This window comes from Caretta caretta, chromosome 3, assembly GCF_965140235.1.
Source record: "Caretta caretta isolate rCarCar2 chromosome 3, rCarCar1.hap1, whole genome shotgun sequence".
Lineage (NCBI taxonomy): Eukaryota > Metazoa > Chordata > Testudines > Cheloniidae > Caretta > Caretta caretta.
The window spans coordinates 18,765,205-18,786,449 of NC_134208.1; the positions used below are offsets into that span (position 1 = coordinate 18,765,205).

Here is a 21,245-nt window from a genome sequence, read left to right on the forward strand (position 1 = left end):
GCAGCCACCCAGCTCTGAAGTCAGCACAGAAATAAGGGTGGCAATACCACAATCCCCCCTGAAAGAACCTTGCGATCTCCCACCCCCTGCAACTTTCTTTTTGGGTCAGGACCCCCAATTTGAAAAACTCTAGTCTTTTGCCGGTGAAATCGGTATAGCATAGGGTAAAAGCGCACAAAAGACCAGATTTGAGAGGGGGAGACCAGATTTCAGTCCATGACATGTTTTTCGTGGCCGTGAATTTGGTAGGGTCCTAACCATCACTCCTCACAGAGAGAGGCAACCTGCATCATCTTGTCCCTCCAGAGACAAGAAATCTTTTGAGGAGCAGGATGCTAGTACTGATGAAGAGGTCTCTCGTGCAGCCAACATTTAATCATCCTCTCCAGATGAAGCTATTATGATTCTTCCTCCATCCTTGGTGGATGATTTCAAGCAGTTCCAGGTCCTGGTCAAGAGAATTGCTGACTCCTTGCAGTTCTCCCTCAAGGAGGTTAAAGAACTTCCTCATAAGCTGCTTGATATCCTCTATTCACCCGCTTCTACCCACTTAGCTTTGCCTGTCAATGATGCTCTTCTGGACCCAGAGAAGATAGTCTGGCACACTCCAGCTACTGCATGCAGGAGGGTGGATAAGAAGTATTATGTCCCAGCAGAGGACTCCAAATTTTTATTTTCTTATCCCTCACCTAACTCCTTGGCAGTCGATGCAGTTAATGAACATGAAAGGAGGCACTACGCTAAAAATATGCCTCATGAAAAAGATCATATTCCTCAGTGTCCTTCCAATTTAGAATTGCCATTTACCAGGTGCAAATGACAAAATACAATCACAAAACTATACCAAAATGAACTCTTTTGTTGACCACCTACCAGCAGAGCTCAGGGATCAACTTAACACAGTTATTGCAGAGGGCCAGCTACTTGCCAGAACATGTCTACAAGCCTCCCTCGATGCCGCTGATACTGCTGCCCATTTGATCGCTGCAGTGGTAGTTATGAGGAGGACATTCTGGCTTGAACTCTTCAGATTTCCAAAAGAGGTCCAGAATATGGTGGAGCACCTTCCTTTTGGTGGGTCTAAGTTGTTTGTGGACAGCCTGGACAAATCTCTGCAAATGTTAGAGGACTCTAGGGATACCTTACTTTCTCTTGGTATTTATACACCCACCTACAGAGAAAGCTCAACTAGTTCCAGATGGCTCAGAGATCCCATCCTGCTCAATTCCTTACCTCCCGGAAGCCATGTAAAACAGCATCAAAAGAGACCCAGATTCCAGCGAAGGAAACAGTCTACTTCTGAGCCTCCCACATCACACCTCCAAGTAGCAATTTTGACAGCTGGTTGAGGGCCTGAACTACCATTTTCATTCTCTTCAGCTGCACTGAGTCACTTGCCTTCCTCCCTTCAGTGACCATCTTTACCACTTCAGGAGGGCTTGGGAGTCAGTCACTTCAGACAAGTGGGTTTTGAAGATCATCTCAACAGGATACACCATCCACTTTACCCAACATACCCCCCTTCCCTGTTGTTCTTCAGAGACCACTCTCATGAGAGCTTGCTTCGTTAAGAAACAGGCTCTTTCACACTTGGGAACTATAGAACCAAACCCCATGCACCACAGAGGAAAGGGGTTTTATTCAAGATATTTTCTGGTACCAAAAAAACATGGAGGTATCCCAGATTTGAGGCTACTCAACACCTATATGAATGCACAGAAGTTCAAAATGGTGACACCTGCGGTGATGATCCTGTCACTAGAGTAAGGGGATTGGTTTTCATCCCTCAACCTTCAATATGCATATTTCCATACTGTTATCCACCCATCTACAAGAGAATGCTCAACTAGTCCCAGATGGTTCAGAGATCCCAACAAACTATTCTTGCTCTCTGGAGTGGCTCACAACTGAGAGTTCCTGCCTCAGGGCAGATGACCAGAAAACAGGGCAGACATCCCAAGCTGGTGGTACGGTCTACAGTTAAATTTCATCAAGCCAGTAACATGTTGTCTTAGCTTATGTGCAACATGCCTCCGGTAGCAAGTGAACAGGATTCATCACTGAATTTGGTCTGCTGGTTGGATCATTAGCTATACCAGTCTTACCATGGAGTCAGTCAATCCCTTTAGACTCTCCAGTCTATCTTGCCACTGACACAAACTGAACTAATGGTCAGTTAAACCAAAAATCACACCACATCATAGACTCATAGATATTAAGGTCAGAAGGGACCATTATGATCATGTAGTCTGACCTCCTGCACAATGCAGGCCACAGAATCTCACCTACCCACTCCTGCAATAAATCTCTCACCTGTGTCTGAGCTATTGAAGTCGTCAAATCATGGTTTAAGGACTTCAAGGTGCAGAGAATCCTCCAGCAAGTGACCCATGCTACAGAGAAAGGTGAAAAACCCCCAGGGCCTCTTCCAATCTGCCCAGGAGGAAAATTCCTTCCCAACCCCAAATATGGCGATCAGTTGAACCCTGAGCATGTGGGCAAGATTCACCAGCCAGACAGGACAGAATTCTCTGTAGTAACTCAGATCCCACCCCATCTAACATCCCATCACAGGCCATTGGGCCTATTTACCATGAATAGTTAAAGATCAATTAATTGCCAGAATCATGTTAGCCCATCATCCCATCTCCTCCATAAACTTATCGAGTTTAATCTTGAAGCCAGATAGGTCTTTTGCCCCGACTGCTTCCCTTTAGACTCTCCAGTCTATCTTGCCACTCAGACAAACTGAACTAATGGTCAGTTAAACCAAAAATCCTACCACATCAGGTTGCTCCCAGTCCCATAGACCAGTCGCTTACCCCAGATCAGTTGGTACTCCAGATCTTACAACAAAGACAACACTGGCAACCAATTCTATAGTAAATTAACTAAAGATTTATTAGTTAAGAAAAGGAAATGAGTTACTGAGGTTTTTTATATCTATATCTATAAAATATGGGTGAGTCACAGTTTGTAATTCCAAATGGTTGCAGAATCTTTTCAGGGTACCCAGATTGTCTCTGCAGACTTCTGCTTTGCATCTGATACATTTCCCTGTAAGAGTCCAGAGATGAAACATCTTTCCTTGAATCCATACTTCTTTTGACAGAAAACCAGCTGAGCCCATGTGGGCTTTTCCTTTGATGGCGGTGAGTGGGGAATGCACTTTGAGTCTTTTGACCTCTGGGTATCACACACAATGGCCACTTTCTTTGGAAATAGCACTTTTCTGTTGAAGTCCTTCATTAGCATTCCACACGGCTTCTTTGATGGCTTATTTTAGTTACAGGGGTATACAGTGCAAGTAACGTCCCATTACTTTCATGAAGTCTAAACATCAAATGCAGTCTTCTACTTTCAACAATCATTTTGGTCTATACTAATACACAAGTGAATTGGACTGAATACACTCTGGTATGATCTGGTCTGCCAATGTCATACCTACGTTTCACTGTTGGCCAGGACCACTTTCAATACTGAGTGTACTTCTTTTGACTGTCGTCTGCCCCGAGGCACTTTTGAAAAGTTATGTCAGAAGTAGCAGTGCAGCTCCATAGGAAAGGTATTTTAGTAGTCCCATACCTGGACAAGTAGCTGCTGAAAGGTTGCTCCCTGGAACCAATGGCTCGGGTAACTTCCAAGGTGATAGATCTCTTCTTTGAATTGGGCCTGCAATTGAACATTCAAAAATTCACTTTGACCCCTGTGCAGGTACATCTTGATTCAGTAACAGAAGACCCTTCCTTCCTCTGCACAGCTTTGTGGCCCTTTCCAGCATAGCCAACATAAATAAGTTCGGCCCCCAAACTCCAGTCAAGAACAGTCTTCAGCTGCTGGGGCACATGGCAGCCAGCACCTTTGTCACAGAACACTCAAAACTCAGAATGCACTGCCTTCAGGGGTGGCTCAGAACTGTTTATTCACCAGACGCCATTTAAATATGCTTCTTTCCATACCCACCTCTGTAAAACAATCCCTCAACTGATGGAAAGACCATCACAGTGTGTGTGCAGGAGTCCCATTTGCACATCCTCCCGCAATGGACGGTCATCATAATGATGGATGTCTCTCTGCTAAAGTGAGGAGTTCAGCTAAACACTCACATGACTCAGGGTGAGTGGACGTTGCAAGAGACTATGCTACCCATCAACCTCCTGGAACTCAGAGCGGTCAGATGCCCCTGTCTCCAGTTTTTACCACTTATCAGGGTCAAACACATGAAGGTCATAATGGACAACTTATCATGCATGTTTTACATCAGTTGGCAAGAAGAAGCAAGATCCCCCTCCTTCTGCGCGAAGACTGTCAAGCTTTGAAATTGGTGCATATGCAACCAGATCATCATCACAGTGGCCTATCTCGCAGGGGTTGAGAATGTGACCGTGGATGCACTTAGCATTCTTTCAAGACCATGAGTGGGAAATAGACCCCAGCATATTACACCACATATTCCATCAATGGGGCACCCCTCAGATAGACTTGTTCTCCACAGAGTTAAACAAGACATGTACCCAGTTTTGCTCAAGAGGCGGACTGGGTCACCAGTCCTTGTGGGATGATTTTCACCTTTATTGGTCGTCAACTCGCCTGTGTGCGTTCCCACCATCTCCTCTAAAAGCCAAAGTTATGCTCAAAATAAAAGAGACAAAGCCAGAGTCATCCAAATAGTTATGACTTGGCCCAGACAAATGTGGTTTCCTTACCTTGTACAGCTGGCTGTTTGGTCACCAATCACTCTTCATGCTGCGCCTCATTTCCTCTCCCAGGAAGGCGGGAAGATCCTTCACCTCAATATCACAGTGCTTCTTCTCAAAACATGGTTCGTTGATGATTCACAGGATTAGAGACTTTCCTGCTTTGTAGTAGTACTCTTTTTACTTACTCTGAGCAGGTAACAGTCTACTTGCTATGCACTCTCAAAAATGGACAAGATTTGTCTGTTGATATGACCTCATTACTGCAAGATATACTGGACTACATCCTGACTCTAAAAAGGTCAGGACTATTGATGAGCCCCATAAGAGCCTACCTGGTAGCCATCACTGCTTTTCATTCTCCCCCCTCCCCCCCTCCGCGCCACCATTTTTGCCACCAAACATCAGCGAGATTCCTCAGGGGACTTGGAAATCTCTATCCACCAGTCCAGCTCCTGATTGGGACCTCATTCTGGTCCATAAATGCCTCAGAAGACTACTGTTTGAGCTGATGGCTACCTGCTCACTGCTCTGTTCATTAGTGAAGGCATTCCTGATATCCATCACATTGACATGACAGGTTGGGGAAATAGGGGCTCTGATAACATGCCCCCTTTTACAGTATTTTTTTAAGGACAAGATCACGCTGCAACTCCATCCCAAATTTTTACCTAAAGTTTCTTCTGAGTTTCATATTAACCAACCGATTCACCTTCCAGTCTTCCACCCCAAATCACATCTAGATAACCAGGAGGCACTGCTGCACATCCTGGACATCAGGGGAGCCCTTGCCTTCTGTTTGGATAGGACAAAGCTCTTCAGAAAGACCCACAGATAGTTTGTCTTACTAGCAGATAAGTCAGAAGGGTCTGCAATCTCTAATAAAAAACTTTCCAAGTGGGTATCTGGCTCCCATTAAGTCTAGGTACAAATGTTGCGATATTCAAACACCTTTGAATATATGTACTCCTTCTACAAGGTGCATTTCCATCTCTGTGGCATTCCTCAAGAATATTCCCATATTGAGGTATGTGAGGCTACTACTTCGGTGTCTACACATATGTTTGCCGAACACTGCTATAACTTGTGACACTGCTGCTACTATGTTTGGCTAGGCTGTAGTTTCTTTGGCACTGGACTCGACACCAAAGCTGCCCCTGCCTTAAAGGGAATTGCTCGGTAGTCACTAGAGTGGAGCACCCGTAGGGATACTACTCAAATAAATGGTTACTCACCCTGTACAGTAACTGGTTCATCAAGATGTGTTCTTGGTGGTGCTCCACAACCCATCCTCCTTCCTCTCTGCTATGGAGCCTTGCGGTAGAGAAGGATCTGAGGTTGGTTTGCCCGGGCCGTGCTGTGTAACAACGGCAGGGGGCATGAGGCTGCCTAGCATGTATGTGCAGGCCGAACAAACTCTTCTATGAGAAATCTCCAATGAAAGGCGCAGGGGCGCTAGCACACCTAGCGTGGAGCACCCGTAGAGAGAGACATCTCGAAGAACTGCTGTTACTGCCCAGGATAAGTAACCGTTTCTTCTCTGTACTTTCCTTGTGTCTGTAAGAAAAAAGACAGGTTGGAGGCATTACGTATTTAAGCCATAGTCCTCTTTAAGATGGTAGTAATATCTCTTAGATTCCAAATTTATGGCAGGGATCCCAAAGACAGTGATCACTGCCTCCCTGCAACTTTATCTGGTCTACTTTGCCTTTCCATTTTATCCTGTTTAATGCTGTTGTAGAGTCTTCCATAAAAACGGCCATAGTGACATACTTTCCTGTCTGATTTCTCTTGGTGGTCAGATTGTTGAATTTGGCTGGCTTTATTTGTGTCTCAGCTAGAATAGCTGAAAAAAATGCAGTTATCACATTCATGTAGGTGATGGAACTCTATATCCACTGAAAGATCCTTGGCAATTACGTCTCTGGCTACTCTGTCTGGCAGCCAGATGCTCCTGTTACTTCACACAAATATAAATGAAACAGCTTTTTTTAGCAGCCTAAATTCAAACTGCATTTGTCTGTTTTTATATGTTTCTGTCTAGGGTCTAATACAGTCTTTTCAAAGAGTTTTCTCTAGGTTACTGTACTCAAATGAAGAGAAGTTACCTGTATGGATTTTGAGCAATAACCTGTATTGCCCATTTTATTTTTCCTTACTTCGGAATTGCAAGTACAATATAAACAATTTCTAAAAATATTTTATTATTCACTATGAAAAGCATTTAGAAAAAGAAACGGTCTATAAGACTTATAAGAACTCTGCAATTTAAAAAGAAGGAATTTAAATAGATAAGATATTATACTCTTGATGTTCGTGTTCTATTAGCTTTAGAGAGAGATGAGTGATGTAGCTCGGAGGTTTTATCAGATGACAGGTCCATTAGAAACCTTAAACTCTGAAAATGTTTGATATTATCGCTCACTTTTTTCCATTTTGGTGATGTGCAATGAGCCACATGTCCCTAGGGCTTTCTTCCCTCTCAGAAATGTTCAAGTTGGAATCAGACATCTGTGGAACAATATAAGAAGACAGAAATTTCACTCTGACTGTTTTGACATGCCAACTATTTACGGAACAAGAAGTTGCTAAAATGTCTGCTAGACTTGAATGGTGTTGTTACATACATCCTTTTTATTTTGTTTTAACATTTTTTTTTAAAAAAAGTGAAATGCATTATTAGCTGCATGTTTATTTGCTCTTTAAATAGGAGAAAGAAACATGCCATTCATAGCAGTGATACAACCTCTTCAGATGAAGAACGCTTTGAAAGGAGAAAGTCTAAGAGCATGGCCAGAGCAAGGAACAGGTATCACAACTTGCTGAGTCTTTGGGAGGGCCAGTTTATATGGGCATGGCAGGAAAAAGCAGAATTATGGTGTAATAGTCTAGTTAGTGTGAAAAGTGATAGTTTGATTCAGAAAACTATTTAGAAAAGTTTCCTCTTACTTGTGAAGCTTCAATAAATTTAACTTACAACAGAAGAATGAGGGGGGCTTGTTTTAGTTACTGAACAAATATTAAAATAGAATATATATATAAAATATACAAATATATTACTGAACAAATAATGCAATATAATACTGAAGTGCTCACTGATCAACCCCTGGCTCTGCCACAGGCCCCGCCCCCTCCCCTGAGCCTGCCGTGCCCTCGCTCCTCCCCACCAGAGTCTCCTACATGGCATGAAACAGCTGATCAGGAGGTGTGGGGAGGGAGGGAAAGGCGCTGATCAGTGGGGCTGCCGGTGGGTGGAAGGCGGTGGGAGCTGATGGGGGGGCTGCTGACATATTACTGTGGCTCTTTGGCAATGTACATTGGTAAATTCTGGCTCTTTCTCAGGCTCAGGTTGGCCACCCCTAATCTAAGATGTAAAAGGTACAATGGTGATAACTTAACACAGAAATAACAAATTCCTCATTTTATCAGATGGGGCTGAAAAGGTCCTGTTACTAGACTGGGGGGCTGTCTGGGGCTCCAAGACCCTCTTTGTTGCTTATACTTCTGTAGACTGTAGACAAGCAGTATGAGTTCTGGGAGTTGTCTTAAAGCCCCATCCCCATGGAGGTCTTTTCCATCCGTGACATTGGGTGCCAACCAAACCTTTCTTGTGTCATATTCTTCAGATTTCTGCTTGCATTCCAGTCTGGCAGCTTCGCCTACCAATACAATACTCTCCCTCCCCTGTACTTCCAGCTCACCTTCCACGCTCCTCTCCCATCTAGCTTTCCCTCATTCATTCCTACATCTCCCCCCTCTCTCTCTCTCCCCTGTCTCCTCCCTTCCTCTCCTTCTCAGCACAGATCCCCACTACAATTCTTGGATCTCTATAAGTAATACCAAGATAAACACCTAAATATTGATATAATTCTGCTGATGCTAGAGGGTTGTGCTGCTTTAACTATATGAGTACAAAAACTGTGTAAGCAAAGCTCTCTGTCTCCATCTCCTCTTCCTTCTGCTGATCATTGTTATCCTCTTCTCACCACCATGCCATTCCTTTCTCTCCCTCTTCCATCCTGAAGAACCTTGAAACCATTAAAAAAAAAATGAACAAAACCTTTAAGAACCAGAATGTCTTAAAAAAAAAAAAAAAAAAGGTGCACAATCGCTTAAGAGCACTTTGTCTTATATTAATAACCTTTGTCCTCCTGGCTCCCAATCTGTTCCCTCTGTGTTTGTATTCTTCCTCATATCATCATATCTCCTTAGATGATAAGGTTTTTAGGGCTTCTTTATACTTCATAAAGAAGTTAAACAAGCATGCAAAAGTTAAAATAATCTTTGTAGGTCAAATTTCCTCTCATTGGGGATTAATTAGTTTTATTAATTCTTCAAGATATGTTTTTCTTGACTGTTGCTTTCTGTGAACCCTTTCCTTACCACTCTAAATTTAAGTAGTTGTGATTGCTTTATTGTAAGGCTCTCCTTTTTTTCATGTTTTCACCTGGTTGGGTTGGGTAGTGTTTGTTGGTTAAGAAATATATCTTAGTACAGCTTTTGTGGTTGGGTTCTGCTTCTTGAATCATAAAGTTATCTTCATTGTATTTTAGGAACCTCTTTGTACATCAGGCTGTCATTACTAAAGAACAGTATCTTGGTCATTCTAGTCCTCTTTAATTTTGATTATCTTGACAGCCCTGGAATGTATGGTTTTTTTCACTCTTCTTCATTCTTGGTGATCCATCGGAGAGTGTCTACTTTTGTTCTTTCTTTTTCATTCATGTTATCTTAACCCAATGAATTTCACCACTGTTACTGAAAATTGCTTTGTAGTTTTAAGAATCATAATCTTAAATATGTTGGGTCAAGCTGAAGGGGACAGGAACAAACTTGTTTAGCTTAATGTTGATTTTGCTTGAGAGGGATAGCTACACTAGTATCTTAATCTTCTAGTTCTGACAGTTACAGCCATCTTTACTTGTTTTGTTGCTGATGTATTCAACATCAACCTAAATTGCTTGCTTTTGTCGAACAGATGTCTGCCTATGAATTTCAGAGCAGAAGACTTAGCCAGTGGAATCCTGCGAGAACGAGTAAAAGTTGGTGCAAGTTTGGCAGATGTAGATCCAATGATTCTTGACAAATCGGTAAATTTTGTTAAGACTTGTTCCTTTTCTATAATTATGCATTTAAGATAATGAAGATTCATCAGAAACCCTAATTGGCAGCTTTGTGAAAATCAGAGTTGAAGTGCATGCAAAATAAACTCTCAGTGTGTTGCTGTTAACTAGTCTGTCTGTTCACCAAGTGTTGTCCACTCACCAATTTTGGGCCAGAAAGCACTTGCTTTTGGTCTGTGTGTAATTCTCTGGTGAAATGCATCATAAAGAAGCAAACAGATCATATTCACAATATATTTTTCTTCTGCTGGTTATCTCTAAACATAATTGCATTTCTGAAAGTCAGTGGATTCTTACTTGAATTTTTAAGTTTGGGAAAACTTTACTGCTTTATTTACATACGTTATTGCATATATGCTACGTTAAAAATAAAAAGTTCTATTTTGGAAAGTTGTTGCTTTACATGTTTTGTGTTTTCTTAGGTGCGTTTTGATAGCATAGGTGGATTGAGCCACCATATCCATGCATTAAAGGAAATGGTAGTGTTTCCTCTTCTCTATCCAGAAATCTTTGAAAAATTCAAAATTCAGCCACCAAGGTAGGTGGTTTTATTCTTCGTTGCTGGGTTGTTTTTTTTTTATTGCACCCCCCAAAAGTACTTAATAGGATAACATGTAGAAGACTGGTCCTTTCTCTGAAGAGCACACAAGGACAAAAGATGGATAGACAAGTGAGGATTATACTATACACCAGGATTAGAGAGGAAAGAAGACGTGGATTACAGAAATAGATGATCTCTTTTACTTGTAGGAGGCAGGTGTATCTTTGTGGTTTAATTAGAGAAATATTTTTTTGCAGGCTGCTGCAGAAGTGAACTTTTTTTTTTTTTTCAATGAGGTGAAGGTTGGAGCTTTGACATTAATTTTGGAAGCATGTTTCCAGTCATAATCAGCAGCATGATGGCATGGAGACAATTCTGGAAAAAGAAGACAAAAGAGTTATTGAACTGGTGTTATTGACAGAGCAGGGTTGAGGGGACACTAGAAGAGACCAGATCAGAAAATTAATCAAGGCTGTGTGTGATACAGGGCCTTGAAACAAGGACAGTAAGTTTAATGCACAGTGGAATAGAGTCTGAGATATGACTGATGGCCAGATAAGTGTTGAAGCAATGGGCAAGAGATGATTTTGCCAGCAGGTTTTCAATGAACTTGAGGCAGCCAAGTCACACAAACTGTTTTTGTTACTAATTTTGTGCTGGTTTAACCAAGTCCCAAAACAGACATCCTGCTATTGAAGGATTCAACTGGGTAGGGGAAACCAGTGGGAGGAACCAGTTGGAGAACATGAACATTTTTTGAATGATTAATTGCCTCTTGCCTGAGAGTCTTAAGTGAAAGACACTGTTCTGACTTAACCAAGTTGCAGAATAAAAAAATTAGCAGGTAGTATAAATGTTTTTCTGCGAATAGAACTTAATTGACAATGTTGTTGTACAAAGCAGACTGGAATCCCTAGCTGTATTGTTCCTGTCATGCTGGCATTAGTCAAAACTTATTTGTAAAGAAGAAAAGTGATCTCTTGAGGATATGAAAGGAGCATACATGCTTTATAAGAAGGCTATTAAAAATATTGAGGTTCATGTAAAAACAAAAATTAAAGAACCTCCCCCCCAATATGATTAAGCCAGCTGCATTCTTTTGTTTTTAGTGTAATGAAAATTGGTGGGTTTATTTAAAGTCAAATTGAATGTCAGTGTTTCTTTTATGGAAGCAATCTTTAAATAACATTTGTATTCTGGTTTTAATCCTTATGGACAGGCATTTGAGGAGCTTAAAAAGATATGTGGAAACTTTGTGAATTGGGAATTTGATTAAAGACTTTTTTAATTTTAAGAAACTAGCATTAGAATCTACTTCTGTGTAAGCAAATATCAGTGAACTAGCTCTGGTGTTTTTGCAGGTTTAACATTTGAAGTATCTACCTGATATAAAATAACCCTTTAGATTCTTAATATCCACCGGTTTACTGTGTGCTGTACAAAGCAAATATGTAATAATTTGAAAGAATGAAACAAAACTTGCACGTTTCATGTTATGAAACATGTATGCGGAAACAAATTTAAATTCTGATGTAGCACAAAATTTTAAATGAGGAAGAAAAAACTAATAATACAAAATACAAGACTCAGCTTAATAGTTTTTCATTTCTTTTAGTTTGTGGCATCTTACAAAATCTAAGATCAACTTAAATGTGCCAAGTAATGATGAAAAGATTAGTCTTTTTTTTCTTCTCTGGGCTCCCTATCTTGAAGTTTTACAAGAGACATAAAATAAATTTTGTGACCATAATATTGATCCATTTATCTTCAGGGGCTGTTTGTTCTATGGTCCTCCTGGAACAGGTAAAACCTTGGTAGCTAGAGCTCTAGCTAATGAATGCAGTCAAGGAGACAAAAAGGTGGCTTTCTTTATGAGAAAAGGAGCAGACTGTCTCAGCAAGTGGGTTGGTGAATCTGAAAGGCAACTTCGTCTCCTCTTCGATCAGGTTAGAAGATGTTCAGATACTTTTGATATATTTTTTTTTCTGTATAATATTTTTCATTGCAATGTGTTTCATGCAGCCAAAATTGTCTTTGGATAAAAGGAAACTTTTATATAAGTTACAGTACAGGGGGAAGTATTTGCTAGAGTTTTAAATTTAGATGAAAATGTAGAGGAACAGTGATGAAATTGTATTGCATTGTATCTAGGTGTTATCAATCAGGATATATTAAAAAAACAATGTAAGAGGGAGCTTCCAGACCTGTCCAGGACTACTAGTAGCATAGTTGGCATGGTGATTGTGGGTAGAAATTGCAACAGAATGATTTGACCTGGTGTCTGGCTGGCATATTCAGGGCATATACTATGGTAAAAATTGATTTCAGAATTGTATCTTTGAGAGTATGCTTCAGACACTTTTTAGTATGACCAATCCTTTACTCATTCGGCTAGAGAGGATGATAGAGTGGGGAGAGATTCAGGTAAAACAGTGGAATCCAATCTCTTGCACAAATGCAGGTTTCAGATATAGGTACTTAGTTTAAACAAATATAATACTGTAGAAAAATGTGATGCTTCCTATAATTAAGAGACTTCGACTTGTAACTTCTTAATATTTTCCAGGTAAGGCTGTGATGGGGGGGAAAGACTTCAGACAGTAAGAGTTGCTAGTGGAAAATCAGGAAGTACCTTTTTTACTTAGTCTGGCTGCAAAGCAAAACAAAAAATTATGCCCTTCTTCATCACTTCAGAGCTTTTAAAAATATTTTGCTTTTTTTTTTACATTAGAAACATCAAGTCTGATCTTAAAACTTTCTATTCTTGGAGGATTTGCCATTCTTGTTAAAAATGGGAATATGGTATCACAGAAGGATGAAAGATGCAGCTTTCCCAGGTCCGGAAGGAGGACGTAGGGATGTTATTGGTTGTTCATATTCCTTCTCTCAGAAGTTCAGGGCTAGTGGCACTGAAACTCAGGTTTGTCTGATGTAAAGTCACATTCCAATTCCTCCAAAGTTTTCCCTAGTACTTGAGCAAGAAGAGAGAAATGTGGGCTTTCAGTGAGGATTTTCAAAAGTGATCAGCACTGGCATAGCTCCAGTATTAGGCCAATTCTGAGGGCTTTTGAAAATTTCACCCTGTATTTCTAATATAAAACACAAGCAGAAAACCAAATTGTGGAGGCTGTCTTCATGACTCATAGAAGAGCATTAAAGGCAAAAACAATGAACATAAGAATGGCCATACTGGGTCAGACCGAAGGTCCATCCAGCCCAGTATCCTGTCTACCGAAAGTGGCCAATGCCAGGTGCCCCAGAGGGAGTGAACCTAACAGGTAAAGATCAAGTGATCTCTCTCCTGCCATCCATCTCCATCCTCTGACAAACAGAGGCGAGGGACACCATTCCTTACCCATCCTGGCTAATAGCCATTAATGGACTTAACCTCCATGAATTTATCCAGTTCTCTTTTAAACCCTGTTATAGTCCTAGCCTTCACAACCTCCTCAGGCAAGGAGTTCCACAGGTTGACTGTGTGCTGTGTGAAAAAGAACTTCCTTTTATTTGTTTTAAACCTGCTGCCCATTATTTCATTGGTGGCCCCTAGTTCTTATATTATGGGAACAAGTAAATAACTTTTCCTTATTCACTTTCTCCACACGACTCATGATTTTATATACCTCTGTCATATCCCCCCTTAGTCTCCTCTTTTCCAAGCTGAAAAATCCTAGCCTCTTTAATCTCTCCTCATATGGGACCCATTCCAAACCCCTAATCATTTTAGTTGCCCTTTTCTGAACCTTTTCTAAAGACAGTATATCTTTTTTTGAGATGAGGGGACCACATCTGTATGTAGTATTCAAGATGTGGGCGTACCATGGATTTACATAAGGGCAATAAGATATTCTCCGTCTTATTCTCTATCTCTTTTTAAATGATTCCTAACATCCCATCTGCTTTTTTGACTGCCGCTGCACACTGCGTGGATGTCTTCAGAGAACTATCCACGATGACTCCAAGATCTTTCTCCTGATTAGTTGTAGCTAAATTAGCCCCCATCATATTGTATGTATAGTTAGGGTTATTTTTCTCAATGTGCATTACTTTACATTTATCCCCATTAAATTTCATTTGCCATTTTGTTCCTCAATCACTTAGTTGTGTGAGATCTTTTTGAAGTTCTTCACAGTCTGCTTTGGTCTTAACTATCTTGAGCAGTTTAGTATCAGCTACAAACTTTGCCACCTCAGTGTTTACCCCTTTCTCCAGATCATTTATGAATAAGTTGAATAGGATACGTCCTAGGACTGACCCTTGGGGAACGCCACTAGTTACCCCTCTCCATTCTGAAAATTTACCATTTATTCCTGCCCTTTGTTCCCTGTCTTTAACCACTTCTTCTCAATCCATGAAGGGATCCCATGACAACTTAATTTACAAAAGAGCCTTTGGTGAGGGACCTTGTCAAAGGCTTTCTGGAAATCTAAGTACACTATGTCCACTGGATCCCCCTTGTCCACATGTTTGTTGACCCCCCTCAAAGAACTCTAATAGATTAGTAAGACATGATCTCCCTTTACAGAAGCCATGTTGACTTTTGCGCAAAAATTTACATTCTTCTATGTGTCTGACAATTTTATTCTTTACTGTTGTTTCAACTAATTTGCCCGGTACTGATGTTAGACTTGCCGGTCTGTAATTGCCAGGATCACCTCTAGAGCCCTCCTTAAATATTGGCATTACGTTAGCTATCTTCCAGTCATTGGGTAGAGAAGCTGATTTAAAGGACCGGTTACAAACCATAGTTAATAATTCTGCAATTTCACATTTGAGTTCTTTCAGAACTCTTGAGTGAATGCCATCTAGTCCCAGTGACTTGTTACTGTTAAGTTTCTCAATTAATTCCAAAACCTCCTCTAGTGACACTTCAATCTGTGACAATTCCTCAGATTTGTCACCTACAAAAGACGCTCAGGTTTGGGAATCTCCCTAACATCCTCAGCCGTGAAAACTGAAGCAAAGAATTCATTTAGTTTCTCTGAGATGACTTTATCATCTAAGTGCTTCTTTTGTATCCCGATCGTCCAGGGGCCCCACTGGTTGTTTAGCAGGCTTCCTGCTTCTGATGTACTTAAAAAACATTTTGTTATTACCTTTTGACTTTTTGACTAGCTGTTCTTCAAACTCCTTTTTGGCTTTTCTTATGACATTTTTACATTTAATTTGGCAGTGTTTATGCTCCTTTTTATTTACCTCACTAGGATTTGACTTCTACTTTTTAGAAGATGCCTTTTTATCTCTCACTACTTCTTTTACATGGTTGTTAAGCCATGGTGGCTCTTTTTCAGTTCTTTTACTATGTTTTTTAATTTGGGGTATACATTTAAGTTGAGCCTCTATTATGGTGTCTTTGAAAAGAGTCCATGGAGCTTGCAGGGATTTCACTCTAGTCACTGTACCTTTTAATTTCTGTTTAAATAACCTCATTTTTGCATAGTTCCCCTTTCTGAAATTAAATGCCACAGTGTTGGGCTGTTGAGGTGTTCTTCCCACCACAGGAATGTGAAATGTTATGTTGTTATGGTCACTATTTCCAAGCGGTCCTGTTATAGTTACCTCTTGGGCCAGATCCTGCACTCCACGCAGGACTAGATCGAGAGTTGCCTTGTGGGTTCCTGTACCAGCTGCTCCAAGAAGCAGTCATTTAAAGTATCGAGAAATTTTGTCTCTGCATTTCGTCCTCAGGTGACATGTGCCCAGTCAATCTGGGGATAATTGAAATCCCCCACTATTATTGAGTTCTTTATTTTGATAGCCTCTCTAATCTCCCTTAGCATTTCATTGTCATCACTATCACTGTCCTGGTCAGGTGGTCGATAATAGATCCCTACTGTTATATTCTTATTTGAGCATGGAATTACTGTTGTGATAGACCCAGGCCAATTGGGTACAGCAGAGTAGCAGAAGGCAGATATACTGGCCATTGAATTAAGTTTTCTGTTCCCTGACTGACCAGAGCAGGAGCTGATCCAGGCTAATGAGAACACCTGACTCCAATTAACCTGCAAAGAGTTAGGTGAGGCCATTAAGCTAATGTGACCACCCGACTCTAATTAAGGCCCCTCTAATACTATAAAAGGGCTCACTCCCAGTCAGGCAGAGGAGAGCCAGGGAGCCAGAGGAGAGGAAGTGCGGCTGAACGGCTGGTTAATGAAGACACCCTCAAGTCATTGGTAAGGGAGCCCTAAGGTAAGGGTGAAGAAGGGAGAAGCAGGAGAGCTGTGGGGAAGTGGCCCAGGGAAATGCAGCAACTCTGGCAGTGAAAGGTTGGCTGCCAACAGCTGCTACCATTAGGGTCCCTGGGCCGGAACTCGGAATAGAGGGCGGGCCCGGGTTCCCCCCAACCCACCACTACAGAAACACCTCCTGGGAGGGGAAAACAGGTCCCTATCAGGACAGGAGGCTAAACTGTTTTGGTATGAGGCCGTAGGAGCAACAGAGACTGTGGGAGTTATCTCACCAACCTCCTTGCTGGCTTACGATGAAAAGGGCTCAGTAGACTGTATCCCTGGCCCTAGAAAGAGAAGGGTTACATGGAGGGTTGCAGTGAGCCTCTGAAGCTAGCATAAACTGCCTGGAAGCACAGGACCCACGGGGACAAGGTCGGAGCTCTGCCACACTATCCATAGAGATTCTATGGAACATGTGGATTTATTTAAGATTTTAATTTCATTTGATCTGCATTTTCTTTCACATATAGTGCCCCCCTTTCCCTCGCACAACCTGTTCTATCCTTCCGATATATTTTGTACCCTGAAATGATTGTGTTCCATTGATTGTCCTCACTCCACCAGGTTTCTGTGATGCTATTATATCCATATCCTCCTTTAACACAAGGCACTCTAGTTCACCCATCTTATTATTTAGACTCCGAGCATTTGAACACAAGCACTTTAAAAACTTGTCACTGTTTATTTGTCTGCCCTTTTCTGATGTGTCAGATTCCTTGTGTGAATGTTTCTCATCTGATCTGGCCTATCCTTTATCCTCTTCCATCCTCTTCTCCTGACTATAAAACCTAGAGAATCTCTACCAATAGACTCTCCTCTAAGAGAAGTATCTGTCCGATCCACATGCGCCTCTGCAGCAATCTGCTTTCCCCCATCTCTTAGTTTAAAAACTTCTCTGCAACCTTTTTAATGTTAAGTGCCAGCAGTCTGGATCCACTTTGGTTTAGGTGGAGCCCATCCTTCCTATATAGGCTCCCCCATCCCAAAAGTTTTCCCAGTTCATAATAAATCTAAACCCCAATGCTTTTTTTCTTGCTTTTAATTTTCTCTCTGAATTCTGTTTTTTGGGTTTTTTTTTTTAAATGTAATGCTTAACTGTCAGGTAACTATGTTGGAAATACTCTTGCTCAAGTGGAGTCTATAAGTATATATTTTAGAAATGTTCGACTATTTGAAGAAAAAAAGTCAAAAGTACCCTTTCTTTACTTAAAGGCTGGCTGTAAAGCAAAACAAAAATTATTCCGTTTACTTATTTTCTTAGGGAGAAAAGGCCACATTCCTGGACATAAAATGCCCATTTCTGAACTTGTTTTTATATCTTTAGATTTTTAAAATCATAAGGAGCATCTACAAACACAGCAACTAACTAAAGCATGACAAGAAACTGATTGTGTTTATTACACCTATAAAGTAATAGAAGAGTAATCTAGAGTGTCTAGTATAGGTTAAATAAATATTATGATTGCAAGAGTAATTGAGATACTGGAATTGAGGCTCAGAATCCAGCGTAAGAAAATGGGTTACAACATTAACAGAAACAGCTTTGTATGAGAGGAAGAAATGTATATCACAAGTTAAGTGAATGTATCTGGGGGTCATATTCTTGTTTTACAAGAATGTAGTTTAATCCCACAATGCCATTTTTTTCTCCTGTGCTTCTTTGTCCCTTGATTTCATTGTTCTGATATTTTACCTCAGTATTATACCTTTTTCTTTGTTATGGGTATTTACTGCAATTTTATATTCTAAAAAACAAAACAAAAAAATAAAAAATAAACATTTAAAACAATTAAAAAATGTGATCTGCATTGCTCCAGGCATTGAGAATTCAGTCATCTAAAGACAGGATTTTCACATTAGGAATCAGTGCCACCCTCTTTGGGATTGTTCGAGAGTGCACTGTGGCACTGGTGCTATCTTCCTTAGTTAAAGGAAAATACAGTCTAACTTTTTTTGCTTTGTTTTAATATTACAACTTAGTTGTTAAACTTCAGATTTATTCTCAGGACTGGGTTTGAAAAAGCATCCCAGTGCAAGCTTTTAATGTACAGCCTGTGGAATTGATACCAGCACATAGTGAAGAGAATTTGTTTTTACTCCATTGCAGAAGGAATTTGAATTAACAACTAATATCCATTCCTGTTTCTGTACACCAGGCATACTTGATGAGACCCTCTATAATCTTCTTTGATGAAATAGATGGTTTGGCCCCAGTTCGTTCTAGTAGACAAGACCAGATTCACAGGTAATGGTTTTTAATATACTACTGTGGATTATGTTTTTATTTTGGTAAATTTAAAGTAGCTTTTTTAAAAGCTTAATTTGGATTATTTCTTGGGTTAGATCCTTGCCTCTTCTCTGGCACTTTTACACCAAGTGAAAGAGCCAATATGGTGTAAAGGGTCACTAAAAGCTCATTTTATGACTAAGGAATGATTACTCCTGTCCCTGCAATGCCTTTTCAAGACCACCTTGCAAACCCTGTCAGCAGCAATACTGGATAATGCTATGACCCATAGGGCAGCCTAAGAAGGCTGGCCTAACTTAATAGGCCATCAGGGCTGTCTAAGTTATGTAGGAGACCTTGATAATATTTACAAAAAATTGTTTTTGAAAACTTTCTTCTAGCTCTATAGTGTCTACCCTACTTGCCCTCATGGATGGACTGGATAATAGAGGAGAAATTGTCGTAATTGGTGCTACAAACAGACTTGAATCTATAGACCCTGCACTCAGGAGACCTGGTCGTTTTGACAGGGAATTTCTTTTCAACTTGCCTGATCAAAAGGTAAAAGTTACAAAAGGATAATGTAAACATTTCTAGAGTGAAGTAAGTTGGTATCTCTGAAGATCCACATATTCAATACAGATCTCTATCAAATAGCATTTGGTATGTTTTGAAAATGGTAATAATTTGTCCATTGCTAGTCTTTTTTTTTTTTCTTTTAGTGTGGTTTTTATTTATTATTTATTTTTAATTTGGAAACTAGAATTCTTTAGACATCTCAAAGGCACTTACCCTCTTTGAAAAACTCAGTTTATAGTACATTTAAAGTTTAAAAAATGTTTTAAAAGTCATTCAAGCAAAAAAAGGCATTTTAATGGCGCTCAGATAGGACATATATATTTTTTTCCTTTACTCTCACAACTCAAACAGCTCAGCTAAATTTGTTGACATTTCTCCAAAACAATCTATAACAGCAAACTGAGTAGACCCTCTTTCCTGTTGTCTCAGGTTTGTGGAAGACTGTCTCCAGGCAAACCATAGCAACAAAGTACAAATCTTCCTCTACCTCAGACTCCTCACTGGAAGTGTCAACTTTCATCTGAGAGTAAACATGAGAAATTTCATCACAAAATAAAACATTTTGAGAATTTAGCAAGTTGATAATACATAGCAATTTGCACAGTGTTATATCTTCAAAGTACTGTGCAAATATTAACACTTGACTAATTTTCTGATTCTATTATGGTTATGGTTTCGTCCATTTTGACAGAAGTAGCATGGAACTGGATGCAAAGCTCAGAATTCTTGAAATCTGCAAGAGCAAGTAATTGTGTTACAGTTTGCTAGTAGTGAGGGATTTTTAAAACTGTCTCTGTTGCTCCTCTGGGGCTCTTATACACAAGTGTTTAATATTTTACTAAGCCATTCTAAGACACAGTTTCCAAATAGAATCAAATTGGAAAAATAGAAATGCCCACTAGCTAAACAAAGAGGATTCCTCAGTGCAAAAACTGCTAGCCACTTCCCCCTTTTTCTTTTAAGTCCCTTGAAGTCTGTTTGCCAGCTCATAGTCTGGCCTAGTCTAGTGGCTCTCAACGTTTCCAGACTATTGTACCCCTTTCAGGAGTCTGATTTGTCTTGCGTATCCACAAGTTTCACCTCACTTAAAAACTACTTGCTTATAAAATCAAACATAAAAATACAAAAGTGTCACAGCACACTTACTGAAAAATTGTTTACTTTCTCATTTTACTATATAATTATAAAATCAACTGGAATATAAATATTGTACTTACATTTTAGTGTATAATATTTAGAGCAGTATAAACAAGTCATATGAAATTTTAGTTTTACTGACTTCACTAGTGCTTTTTATGTAGCCTGTTGTAAAACTAGACAACTATCTAGATTAGTTGTACCCCTGGAAGACCTCCGAATACCCCCAGAGGTACACCTACCCCTGGTTGAAAACCACTGCCCTAGTCAGTGTGCTCTGTGCTGTGACATCATAGCTACTGTAATCTCACTGAGGTGTGGAGCTGGCCCAGAAAAGGGACAGGATAAAGCCCCATGCCCCACTTTTCCAAAGCCATGCAATGTATTTTTAGAAGTGAAAAATTGGAGACCTTAACTGATCCTTCTCTGGGCTGGCTTCATTCTCCACTGAAGCTCTTTGGTAGTTCTGCTCTGAGTGAGGGGCATCATAGTGGAGCTGGTGACTCATGACTTTTGGGGACTCAAGAGTAAAAAAGGTAAGCATTGGTGAATTAAGTTTTGAAAGCCCCTCTTCACTTAGTTAGTGGGGGCATCCATCACATGTTGAAGTACAGAAAACCATTTCGTTATTTGCAAATTACTTTAAAGTCATTTCAGTAATCCTAGCTGCAAACCTCCAGGCCTACAGATATATTGAAATTCTGCATG

General features: G+C 40.2%; 1 protein-coding gene across 3 annotated transcripts in view; it reads left to right on the top strand.

The window, feature by feature from the left end:
* The window catches only part of ATAD2B (ATPase family AAA domain containing 2B), a 175,978-nt gene that overhangs the window by 45,386 nt on the left and 109,347 nt on the right, over positions 1–21,245 (top strand). For all 3 annotated transcript variants that reach the window (XM_048845622.2, XM_048845620.2, XM_048845621.2), the window contains exons 9-14: positions 7,408–7,506; positions 9,676–9,787; positions 10,243–10,358; positions 12,133–12,307; positions 18,751–18,839; positions 19,223–19,382. In XM_048845622.2, coding sequence (XP_048701579.2) covers positions 7,408–7,506; positions 9,676–9,787; positions 10,243–10,358; positions 12,133–12,307; positions 18,751–18,839; positions 19,223–19,382 — 751 coding nt within the window. The remainder of the gene's footprint in view (positions 1–7,407; positions 7,507–9,675; positions 9,788–10,242; positions 10,359–12,132; positions 12,308–18,750; positions 18,840–19,222; positions 19,383–21,245) is intronic.